Source organism: Camelus bactrianus, chromosome 14, assembly GCF_048773025.1.
Source record: "Camelus bactrianus isolate YW-2024 breed Bactrian camel chromosome 14, ASM4877302v1, whole genome shotgun sequence".
NCBI classification, from domain to species: domain Eukaryota; kingdom Metazoa; phylum Chordata; class Mammalia; order Artiodactyla; family Camelidae; genus Camelus; species Camelus bactrianus.
Genome location: NC_133552.1, coordinates 15,388,353 through 15,400,670, shown reverse-complemented (window position 1 = coordinate 15,400,670; position 12,318 = coordinate 15,388,353). Strand labels below are relative to the sequence as shown.

General features: G+C 40.7%; 1 protein-coding gene across 4 annotated transcripts in view; it reads right to left on the bottom strand.

Annotated features, from left to right (window-relative positions):
• Positions 1–6,594: 6,594 nt before the first annotated feature.
• The window catches only part of CAB39L (calcium binding protein 39 like), an 86,842-nt gene continuing 81,118 nt past the window's right edge, over positions 6,595–12,318 (bottom strand). For all 4 annotated transcript variants that reach the window (XM_010951419.3, XM_045514059.2, XM_045514061.2 and 1 more), the window contains one exon: positions 6,595–8,877. In XM_010951419.3, the coding sequence (XP_010949721.1) occupies positions 8,698–8,877 (180 nt within the window). In that variant the 3' untranslated portion in view covers positions 6,595–8,697. The remainder of the gene's footprint in view (positions 8,878–12,318) is intronic.

Here is a 12,318-nt window from a genome sequence, read left to right as displayed (position 1 = left end):
GAGGCAGCCCCTTCCCTGGGTCCCCAGCAGCTGCTGGAGCTCACTTTGCTTCAGGGACTGGGAGAGTGTCCCTGACAGGCGCCAGTCACCCGGCACGAGCTGTTTAGAGCCAAGAGATGTCCAGAGCTGCATCCGTCCACGTTCGGCATTGTTTGGGGTGAGTCGTTCCAGCTTGTGCAGGCTGGAAATTGTCTCCACTCCATCTGGGCTCATCCCCGCCGGGAAGTGAGACACTCTGGGTTCGTTCTCTTTCGAAGGCTGGGCTAATCTGTTTGGAGGCCTCCATCTGGGAGAGGAAGTGGAGTTTTTAGATGACACCTCCTCTGATTTTTTGTCTGTTCAACTTTACATTATTTGCTGTTTGTGTTTGTGTGTGTATCGTTTTGGGGTGAGCCACTCTGGCTTGCACAGGATTGGAAAACTCTACCTGCTCCACCTGGGCTCATTGGGAGCCACTCTGAGTCCATTCTCTTCTGGGAGCCAGGCCACACTGGCAGCCTCCGTCTGGGAGTGGAAGTGGAATTTTTGGTCTACACGTCATCTGATCTTTGTTTTGTGGGACCATGTTTGTTGTCTGGATGCGTGTGTGTATCAGTGCTTGCACTGGCCAGTTGAGATGTCTTTGGTGAGTAATGAGGCTCAAGTGTGACAACACCAGGGTATCCTCTATTGTGCTGGCTTCATCCGTGGTGGAGCACTGGCTGGGATTTTCCCGTTTGTAACTCCCCTTGGTCATTTCTCCAGCTTCATCTCTGATGGGGCACTGGTTGGGGTGTTCCCCTTTTGGATTGATGGGGCATTAGTTGGGAAGCTCCCTTTTGGGTCTAGGGAATTGTGACCCTAAGAGAAGGTTGTAAATTGTTGTTTGCTTGATATTTGATTACCTCGGCTGTGAACAGTTAAGTATGGATGATCAGAGCTCTATTCCGTATTATGGTTCTCCTAGGGTGTATTTTGCAAAACTGGTATCTTCAGTTATGCTCCCATAAGTGAAAGAAAATGACATTTTTTGCTGTAGCGCTGTGTGACCCCAGTGCTCCCTGAGATCTGGAGGACAATGGCCGTAATGTCTCTGCTGTTATAGTAAAGTGGCTCTTCTGCAATTTGGCTTTTATCTTGGAGGTTTGTGTGCAAGTGTCCTAGAGCCTGGGTTCAAATCTTCTTCTTCCTGGTTTTGCTGAAAGTGGGGCATGTAAATGTGAGTGGATGTTTTATGTATTACTGTCTATTACTGTTACTTCTTTAAACCGAAGTGGATATTTGGGAACTAAAAAAAAATCCCTGAAAATAGCCAAATTGTTGGGATTTGTAAAAGCAGTTAGAGGAGGAGTTTGCATTTCTCTTCCTGTGCCTTTGAGATGTAAGTGATCTACCTGGGTTCCCAAGGAAAACAAAGCTTTTTTAAAACTCAAGCAGAAAAACTGTGAGATCTCTGGTTCTGCCTGCCTTTTGTGTAAAACAAACAAACAAACAAACAAAAAACTTGTAAATGAGCTCTATTTCATTGACTTAAAAGTAAGTGCTTACAAATTGAATACTTCTAAGTATAAAAGAAGCTAGGCAGAACAAATTTCAGGTTCATGGGATCTAGGAAATACTCAGTATTGAATTGATATCTGATATATTAAAGCTAACTTAAGCTTGTTGGTATAATCAATACAGATATGTCTTTCATTGTACCTAGGTTTACTGAAGGTCGTTAAGTTCATTTCTTTCTGTTGCAGTTTATCAGCAGAAAGAAAAAAATTAACTTGGTATGATGAGATTCTCATAAGTGAACTGCATGCAAATAAGGGCTTTTGGGTGAACTCTTCAGAAATAATTATGTTTTAGAAATGTCTACTTAAAAATGATCTCCCCAGATATTTGGGAACTTGAAATTTTAGTTGTGCTAAATTAAGTCAAATGATGGAAGTTTATTGAATAGTTGAATAGCTAGTCATTCTCACCAAATAAGATATTGAAACATTCACTAGAAATTAAGATTTTTAAGAGTTGAGGGTTCTAATTTAAATAGTAATTTTAAATAGTAATTAAAGCTACTAAAAACATACAAGGAAACATTTCAGTATACATTAGGAAGGTATGATATATGTTTTGAGTAAAAAAAGGTATGAGGAATAGAACTGCATTTTGTTAAGGGGGAAAATAAAAAGTGATTTGGTCCTGGAGCTGGTTGTTTTTAAATTGGGGGAAAAAAGAGGGGGCAGGGATAAATGACTAATATGGATATAGAAAGTTTTGGAAAGTTTGGAGAAAGGGAGCCCTAAAAAAGGGAATTCTGTGCATGGTCGGGCTGAGATTAATTAGGTAAATGGATTTTGTTAATAAAAGTAGGCTGGTGCAGGACTAGATTTGGTTCCTCTCTGTTAAGGGAACATAATTTACTTAGACTGTTTCTGATAATGGACTGTGTGAAACTTTTTGATATTTTTGACAGACTTTTCTATCAAGTTCTAATTAAAGTTCTTTTGACTTCAGCTAACTTTGGGATGCTTCATAGGGCCCCTGAGGCATCTCAGAGAAAAATGTTAAACTAACTAGAATAGGTTGGTATGTTGGATTACCCAGGAGGCATTGACAAATGAGTGATAAGCTTCCTCAGATCGTGTAGTATGGATAAATGTTATTAATAGATATTCTAGAAATAAAGTTTCTGAAATTTGGATATGTCCTGGTATAACGCTGGCAGTCATGATTCTGGTTGTTACCTTGGAATGCTGTATGTCACAGCAACTTGATTAAGATTTTTTTTTTTCAAAAACATTGTAATTGGATCTTTTGCCTTGCCTTTTTTAAGTTTTTGTCACTGATACACAGTTACGTTGATGCTTTGCAAAACTGCTTCATCTTCAAGAAGATTCATAAAAGGGACTTTTTTCCTGTTTTTTAAATTGAAGTATAGTCAGTTGACAATGTGTCAATTTCTGGTTTACACTATGTTTCAGTCATACATATGCATACATACATTCCTTTTCATACTCTTTTTCATTATAGGTTACTACAAGATATTGAATTTAGTTTCCTATGCTATACAGTATAAACTTGTTTATCTTATTTTATATATAGCAGTTAGTGTCTGCAAGTCTTGAACTCCCAATTTAAATCTTCCCACCCCCTTTTGCCTGTGGTAACCATATGTTTGTTTTCTATATCTCTGCATCTGTTTCGGTTTGTAAATAAGTTCACTGTGTCTTTTCTTTTTCTTTTTTCTTTTTTTTTTTTTTTTTTTGATGCAACATGTAAGTGATATCATATGGTATTTTTCTTTCTCTTTTTGGCTTCACTTAGAATGATGATTTCCAGGTCCATCCATGTTGCTGCAAATGGCATTCTTTTTATGGCTGAGTAGTATTCCATTGCATAAATATACCACAATTTATTTATCCAGTCATCTATCAGTGGACATTTAGGTTGTTTTCATGTCTTGGCTGTTGTAAGCAGTGCTGCTATGAACATTGGGGTACAAGTATCTAAAAGGGACTTTTGACAAGTACAGGTTTCTTTTAAATTATACTGCTGAGCTGGGTAAGATATTTTAAAGGTCTAATAAACTCAGATTTCATAAAGCTGTTAGTAAAAAGGATTCATTACATAGGATTGAGTGAACTGATGAATATGGTTGTAACTTTTTGGCTTTGTCTGAAATATTACTGGCTTTTGATCTCTGTTTTTTAATTGAACTGTTTCCCAGCTATTTGTCTCCCTATCAATATCTCCCACAATGTTTTAGGATAGATAGAGAATTCTCTAATGGAGTTGTCACAGACTATAACTCTCATGATATATAACAATACTTGTTTTCTTAAAGCACATACACAATGCTTGTTTAACAGCTGGGTATAAGTGGTAAAATGTATGGCCTGTAAAGTGTTTCCCCATTAACATACCCCTGAGCCTGTTCATACTATCGATCAGTTTTCCCCCAATGTGGGTAAGTAGGCAAATAGAAAGGAAGCCTAGTACTAAGGGACATGATCTAAACCTGGGTCAGAAGCCACCACCCCAGCATCGAGGGAAGGCTATTTTGATCATCAATGCTTTCTATTTAAAGATTTGCAATCAAAAGGGGAAACGATGGAAAAATCTGCACATAGTGAGGGATGGGGAAGACATTCTGGCTTATATATGGTTTAACTTAAACTTTACTGACCAAAGTGGCCTGTTTAATAGCCCTTTGGACATGCACTGTACATCTGCTCTGGCCTTGAGCAGGGGAAGGTGTTTGAAAGTCTAAATGGAATAGCTGTGGTTCAGACATCTAAGGTAACACCAGGTAGCCACTGTGCGTGTGGTTTCAGACACGTTCCTGTGTTGTTGAGAACACTAGCCTTTTGAGCCCTGTCGTATTTGGGACACTACCAGCCATTCTCACAGCAGTGTCTGCTGGCAGGTGGCAGCTGTAACCTTAAGACCTCAAGGTCTCTTCTTACAACTACTAAATTTTAGACAATAAAATTACTTTAGATCAGATGTTAGCAGAATAAAGGAGACGTGTGATGGCCAATAGCTCCTGTTAGATACGTGTTTACTACCACATCAGAAGTTAAAACCTACCTTGGCTCCCTGACTACAAGTCTCCCCCAGAGTGCCAGGTCCACATTGATTTTCAGCCTTATTCTCCTAAATTTCTCAGGGTCTGAGATCTTAATCATGCAAAAACTCAGATCCAGTACTTGGAACTCGGGAATATTTCCAAGTCAGTATCCATTCCCCAAATGGAGGTAGGACTACACCCCGTTTCAGCAGGAAGTAGCTAGAGTGGTTGTCGCTCCATTCCCTGAAAGACTTGGGGAAGGATGAAACAGGGTTGGATACTGAAATCGAATTCCTCTGTCGAGTTTGTGGTTAATCTATCTAAAACATCATTTCCCTTCTTGTTCAATACTTGTCCTCCTCAAGATTGAGAAGTATCAAAGAAAAGGGAATTGTAACCAAGCAGGACCCTATGGGGCCTTCCTGGGAGAGATCCCTCCCCCATATCCTCTGCTGTGGCTCCTCTCTGAATTGTCCAGGTGCTATTATCTCATGCATATTTCCTGATTGTTTCAGATGTTAAACCAACACCATGTTAGTAATTAACTACTTGATGATCATGAACACAAGCAAGCAGCCCCCAGACCTTCTGGCTCCTAAGGACTGATTGCTATGAATCAATCCAAGAATTGTGCACAGCTGATCATATGCCCTGGGACGCTCCTCCCTCATCTGGCCTTTAAAAATGCCTTGTTAAACCCTTCAGGGAATTCAGGGGTTTTTGGCACAAGCCACAGGTTCTCCTTGCTCGGCCCTGCAATAGCCACGTTTCGGTATTGTTTGGCCTCACTGTGCATCAGGCACAGGGACCTGCGTTTGGTAACACCTTCTGTGATTCCTTGTCCTCCTCGGTAGAGACGAGACTGAGACAGCTGACTGGGGTGTCTGAAGAGGCTTGGTGCCGGCCAGGCTGATCACTTCGCTGTACTTTGCTTTAATAATGGTAGTCACGTAACAGCACTTTCTGTATTTCCAAAACAAAGTCACATCCTTGTTCACATCAGTCTTCCATCTTTTCCGTGTTCCCAGGAAGACTAAGTCTAGCTTTTCCAGGTCTCTTTATGTTTCCGGCCTTTATCTGCCCATGGGCCCTCACTAAAATAGCCAAAACCTTCCTGAAAGAACACGCATAGAACGCTGGTGGGATTCATGCCATATGTACCACGTTCTTCTGGATAAAACAAAAAATAAGTAAAAAATATAAAATCTTCATTTCCTCTAATATAGGAGACTAGAAAGATCTGTAAATCCATTTTGAAACAACTATCTTTTCTTATTCAAAAGAATTCTAGTGACTTTTGAATTTCATTTTCCTTCACATTATTACAATCACCTTGGGTCCTGTGTAACTTCCCGAGGGCGCTGTGGCTCAGAGCAGCCACGTCTCACACACTGACCAAAGCGGCTGGCAACAGAGGCTTTGGAAAGCTCGCCGCTCCTCCCCGGAGGCACTGCCCGCCCAGAGCCCTCCCAGGAGGAGAACCCTCGGAGGCTGGCAGGCAGAACAGCTGCTCAGGGCCCCCACGCCTCTCAGCCCTTTCTCCCACGGTAATCCTAACATTTGGGCAGATGCCTGGTTTTAACCGAGAGCCTCGTCCAACAACATGATGATCTCAGTCCCTCCTGGCTTCATTCTGGGACCTTCACAGCCCCGGGAGCCTCCCAGGCAGAGTAGGGGAGGGCACAACGCAGTTCCCGAGCCCCCGGACCTCCCCTTGTTCGTGAAAAAAGGATTAACAGCAGGAGTTTGGCCTCCGGCCACCATCGGTTTGTACCCCAAATCTAGTCCACACTGTCTGGGATAAACCGCTCAGAGCCTCAGTTTCCTCAAATATAAAATGGGACCAACTCTGGCTGCAGTGAGGCGTCAACAACATGGTGTGTGTGTTTACTGCCTGACAGGTGGTGGCAGGGCAGGGGGGCTCCCCTGGAGGAGGGGCAGCGGGGGCACGGTGGGGGGGGACCCTGTGGGGGCCTGGTCGGAGGGGCTCTCCCCGCTGGGAGTGGCAACGCGGACACAGAGGCAGGACATACAGAGGAATGAAACTGACCAAGGAATATGTGGCACCTTTTTATTTGGTCCATCTTTATTTAAATGTGTGCTTTTGAAATAGCTTATTAAATATGACCTTTTCAAAACTCAATTCTCACAATATTTACAGTGATTTTTGTGCAGACATTTTAACTGTGAGCTCCTAGCTCCCACTTTTCACATTACAAATTTGTATCACAACAAAGCCCCAGCTCCTTCATTTACTGCCTCTTAGACTCTAGTTTTGTTTGTCAGGTACTAAACTAGGATAAGGGGCTGCCAGGAAAGAGCTCATGCAAGCTCAGAGGAAATAAAATGTTTTTACTTATCAAAAAAGAATTCTAAAAGAATTCTAAGGCTTTTGCTTTCCAATTGAAAATACATGTCCCATGAAGTGTGGAATAGTATTTAAGCAATAGAATAAATTTCCAATGGTCATTATTGCACCTTTAAAAAAATATTTAAACTCATCTCTTTTAAACAAATAAGCAAAACCAGAGAAGTCAAATTCTTTGAGACTCTGGGCTCTCAGGGAATGTTATAAAAATCATCTGACTTCAGTGACTGAAGGATGGGCCGCGGCTTACACCACCCTCCCAGCCCCCATCTGCCTCAGGACCCCATGCTAGGCACGCAGAACACAGCGGAGGAGGGTGAACCTGTGCTAGGTGATTCTTCAGGGGCTAAATCTACAAGGGCGCTGACCCCGGAGCGGGAGCTGTCCCTCTCTGGGTGGATAAATATCTGGTTGAAGAACACAGCGCCCATACTGTAAAAAGCGAAGGTTCCAATGGAACGCCATAATTCACGATTTGGAAACAGAATTATGAAGAAAATCTGATCAACAATTGTACCTTTCACGTCTTGCAAGTGTAGCTTTAAAATTCCATTTTATATACTTGATATCTGAACACAAACCATGGTCTCTTTTAAAAAACACATTCTTTAACCATCCTAGTACTTGAGACAGACATTTTTGTTAGGTTTTCTACCTTTTCACTCAACACGTTGATGTGACATTAGAGTGACAGCTTATGAGAAAATAAACTGAAAAAAATGTTGTCATTGGAGAATCTGTTCATGCATTTAATCATCTGCCCTTCCAATGGCAATGTTCCCTTATTTATAAGTGCTCTAAAGTGGACTTAAGACCTGTGCAACCCTCTGGACCCATGGTTGTGCACATGCTAGTCATCTCAGTGCAGTGATTCCTACTCTAAAATACAGTTTCACCACAAAACATTTTCCCATAATAAGACTTATGAATGAAATATTCCAAACATTCCCTGAGCCTACAGCAGGCAGTGTGAAGCAGCAGTGACTCTAGCTAGAGCTGAGGTTCTTAACCATCTGTTCCAAGTTCTCAAGTGAGCAGGTCATAGCCCATGGGTCCTCCATGCCGGTGACCCTTGTTAGCCCATCCTGTCTGCACTTAGTTGGTTCCACGCTAGCCTGGTCGGAGTTGGGGGTGTGTCATGAGTCGGGCATGCTGGGGAGATGCACTGGGATGGAACGTGGGACAGTAAGCAGAAAGGAAGGCTGAGCTGGGAGGTGGCATCAATTCCCTAGGAAGTTAGGAACGAATGACTACAGTTATGAGATATGGACAAGGGAACAGAATAAGTAATGACTGAAAACATGGATCTTATTTTCTCAGTGCCTTTCAGTGCCTTAAGAAACTTGTTTGTCTAAGTGCAGATGGGCAAAACAGTTCTGTGCCTCTTGTCCCCATGTCCAGTCCTCCTCTGAGAATTTAATCCTCTTTGAGGACTCAGTGATGCCCATCCTTTGGGCTCCTACTTGGTGGCTCATGGTGACTGAGGGCTCAGGTCTGCAAGCCCACAGCCTTGATGCCTTTCATCAAGAAAGGGTTGCAACTGCTTTTATCAATGTCTAATACGATGGCTCTGACTTTCACATAAAGAATCACAGACTTGATTAAAATGAATGTATTATTCTAAGTTAATTTTTTTTCATTCAAAGGTTTATATTCCAACTACCCTGAACAATGAATTGAGAAAAAAAGTCACCTCCAAAGCCTTCCCAAGAATGAACACTTTTTGAAATGACACTTTTGGTACAAACTGAACAAATGAGACAGTGGCTGCGGCAGGAAACCAGGTGGGGCTTCAAGGGGCTGTTTTCTTCAAGTCACGAATCTGTTTAATCAAGTAGTTCTTCTCGTCGGTGAACTGCTCATCGTCCGTCCTTTCTTTCTGGAAGCTGCTCAGAAACTCAATGAGTTTGGGTTGATTTTTTAGTAGAATCTCCACAATAGGCTGCGTTTTGTGAGGACTGGCCACAAACACCTGAAATGTGAGAAACCAATACCTAGGACTAGGGCTGCAGGCCAGGGAAACCACGGGTCCCACCGGGGTGTCATCTGCTACTTGTGTTAGTAAAATACAGAAACCCCCGGGTTCTGCTTCCTTATTGAGGAAAACCAGTAATTCCCCATTCATGTCCATTTTCTATATCTAATACAGAAATATGTTTAATATATTTAAATTATTTAATTTTATATTTTAAATTGTCACTATAAATATATATTGTCTAAAACATATAATTAAATAGATAATATAGAAATATGTTAATCAAATATAAAATAGAATATTCAACAGATATAATATATTTAACATACATAATATATTCATCTGGCTCAAAATCGAAAAGGACAAAGGTGAGACGCCCCACTCTCACCTTCTGCTCCTGGAGGTTGGCAATGTTTCTGTTTTCTTATGTATGTGGAGCTTTAAAATTTAGAACTGCCCAGGCCCCATCCACCAGAGCCAATTCAGCAGACATAGGGTGGTGCTCTGGCAGTCTATTTTTATAAAGTTACACAATGATTCTTATGTGCACTCCTAGTTGAAACTGTGATCCTGGGCTAATAACTCAGCTATACTATAAATGACAGGGACAACTATAATAACAGAACATAATATTTCAAAACAATAATACGGACTGGTGCAATATTTTGCAATGGACACACTTCCTAGTTAGATGCTACATGTATGATGACATGCCCATAAAACCCATAAAAGTAGACTCCTATATAGCTCTCTGGTTAAATATTCTGGGCTCCTCATTCCTCAGAAGGGTTGAGTGCTTCACCACCATCCCCTCTGCTCACTTGCAAATCTTTCTATAAATGAATATAGAGTTGATTATTTTAATGAACTTTTAAAGTATTTTAAAAGCAGAAAAGAGAAGTGAGGTCTTAATTACAGATTTTTACGTTTCTCCTCTACCTCTGTTAAATAAGTAGAAAAGGCATAATGGGTTCAAACGAGGACACGATAAAGTTGGGCATTCTATACTATTTAAAAGCAACTGATGGAACGTCACATTGATAAAACAGTTTTTTCTGTGTTGTTAAAATGTTTAGAAAAATTACTATTAAATCAGCTCACAGCCAATTCCAAAATTCACTTAGACAATTGCTTTCTCTATCAATGGACTTAGATTTGGTACATCGTGACTAGAGGCGTCGTCCTACTGAAAAATGGGTCCTTAAGGAAGTGGGTAATTCATTGGTTGGCTTTCACCAAATTAACTTGTAATTCTGAATTCTTTAAGCAAAACCACATGCATTACTCTCAGCTAAGATGTTTCTTGTTCTGTATACTTTTAAAAGATGAATTGTCAAGCCGGCCTTTGTATTTTGGAGCAAGCTAGGGTGGCGCTTCGTGTTTTCATGGAAATGGCTCTTGTGGCTAACTGCTAGGATCTGAGTGGCAGAGGAGTAGTACGTGGGACTGTTTCTGGCCCTGGCCATGGACATGTTCCGGCAGCTCTGAGAGATAAGCTGAAAGGCAAGGACCACCCCCATGTGGTTCGGTGGGAAGCGGCAACATGGTCCTTAGCTGTTAGGTTAACACAGAAAGGAAAGAGAGATCAGCTCGTAGCTGATTCCTAAATTCACACGGGGTGTATCTCTGGAAGAGGCAGGATCACAGTGACCAAGGTCTCTTGAGCCTAGTATTGTAGAACTAGACTTTTGACTTTAACTCTTTCATTCTGCAAGTGAGGAGTAAGAATCGAGACGGAGTTGCCTAAAGTCACTGGTGGCAACCGAGCCGCAATAAAGACCCAGGTCTCTTGACCTCCACCCAGTGCCTCCCACCCTGCCATCCTGCCCGTCAATAGCAGAAAAAACATGAAATGTCATTTCATTCAGATCTTTGAACTTATCAGCAAAATAATGGAAACTGGCCACTAAAAATCTTGCAAAGACATTTTTTTGTAATGTGTTCCACACTTTTCATACTTTATGGAAGGTGCTTGGAGAAAAAGACTATTAATAAAGAACAGTGAAGGAACTCTAGGACTTAACCATTACTTTTCTAAATCGCACAGTATTATTTTTGGCAAGTAAACAATTCAGTTCACACTTCAATGGAAGGAACATAGTTAGGGTCCAGGTAAGCCCAGTTTATACACATAAAAGTAAACAAGTGGTCAGCTATTTTCAAATGCACCTACATCCAATGATGAGATGACCCAAATTCTGATCTTCTCAGGGGACGCAAGTAGAAGTAGTTATTTCTGTTCTGCCACCCACTGAACACTTGTGTAACACTGCCTTTGGGAACAAAATTATATGGAGCTTGTTCTCATCTAAGATGATACCTTAAAATTCTGTGTGAGCTGCAGACATGACACACAGCCTCTCTAATTTCTTCAGTCAGAAGGGTCTTGAGAGGGTCTGTCATTTTATACTGTGCAGGCATTTTCCAATCCTACAGCGGCCTATTTTTGTTTCATCCAATTGTGTTTGTTCTTTATGAAATAATTCTAACAGAGAAGGGGACAGGAATAATGTATCAGACTTCAAGTTTCCACTGTCAGCTCTGTCAAAATCTAATATTACAGAAATAATGAGAGGTTATTAGACACTTCTTCATGGTACCATTCTCTGTCCCACCTCACCCCTGAATTTGGTGTTTCTCATTCCCAGGCAGGTTTTTAGACTACAACTACATATGCATGAATCCATACATAGTGTTTTTTTGGTGTGTTTTTAAGCTTTAAATAAATAATATCCTTTTAACATTTGCTTATCCCACTCAATGTTTCTGAGATTCATCTACACTGATCCATATAACTATTAATTTTATCCCGTTACTATATGCTATTGTATGAATATATCATAACTTATTTTCCCAGTCTCCTGTAGATACCTATTTATGTTGCAATAAACATTTGGTACATGATTTCTTATGCACGTGAGCAAGATTATCTCTAGGAAATTGCCGAGAAATGAGATTTTGGGACTGACACTTTCAGTACTTTATTTTACTAAATTGCTTTTCAAAGTGCTTGGGCCAATTTACAGTGTATAAGTGCTCACACTGCCCTCCAATCTTACCAAAATCTGCTGTTGTCAGACTTAAACATTTGTGCCAATATGAAGGAGTCACGTCTCATTGATACTTCAATGGCCATTTCCACGATTACTACTAAAATGAGCATCTTACCTATTTATTGGCCTAACAGGTTACCAACCTGTCTCCTTCACTCATTTTTCTATTGAATTGTTTGTCTTTTTCTAAATGATTTGTCAATTATATGTGTCACATTCTGTCCTGTTTTTGCACTTTGTTTATAATGTCTTTTTGAACAGAAGTTTTAAATTTTAATGTAGTCAGACTTAAATATTTTCTATTATGTTTCGTGATTTAAAGTTATTTTTAAAGAAATTCTTCCCTCCCCAACATCATAAAAGCAGTCTCCGATTTTCTCTTAAA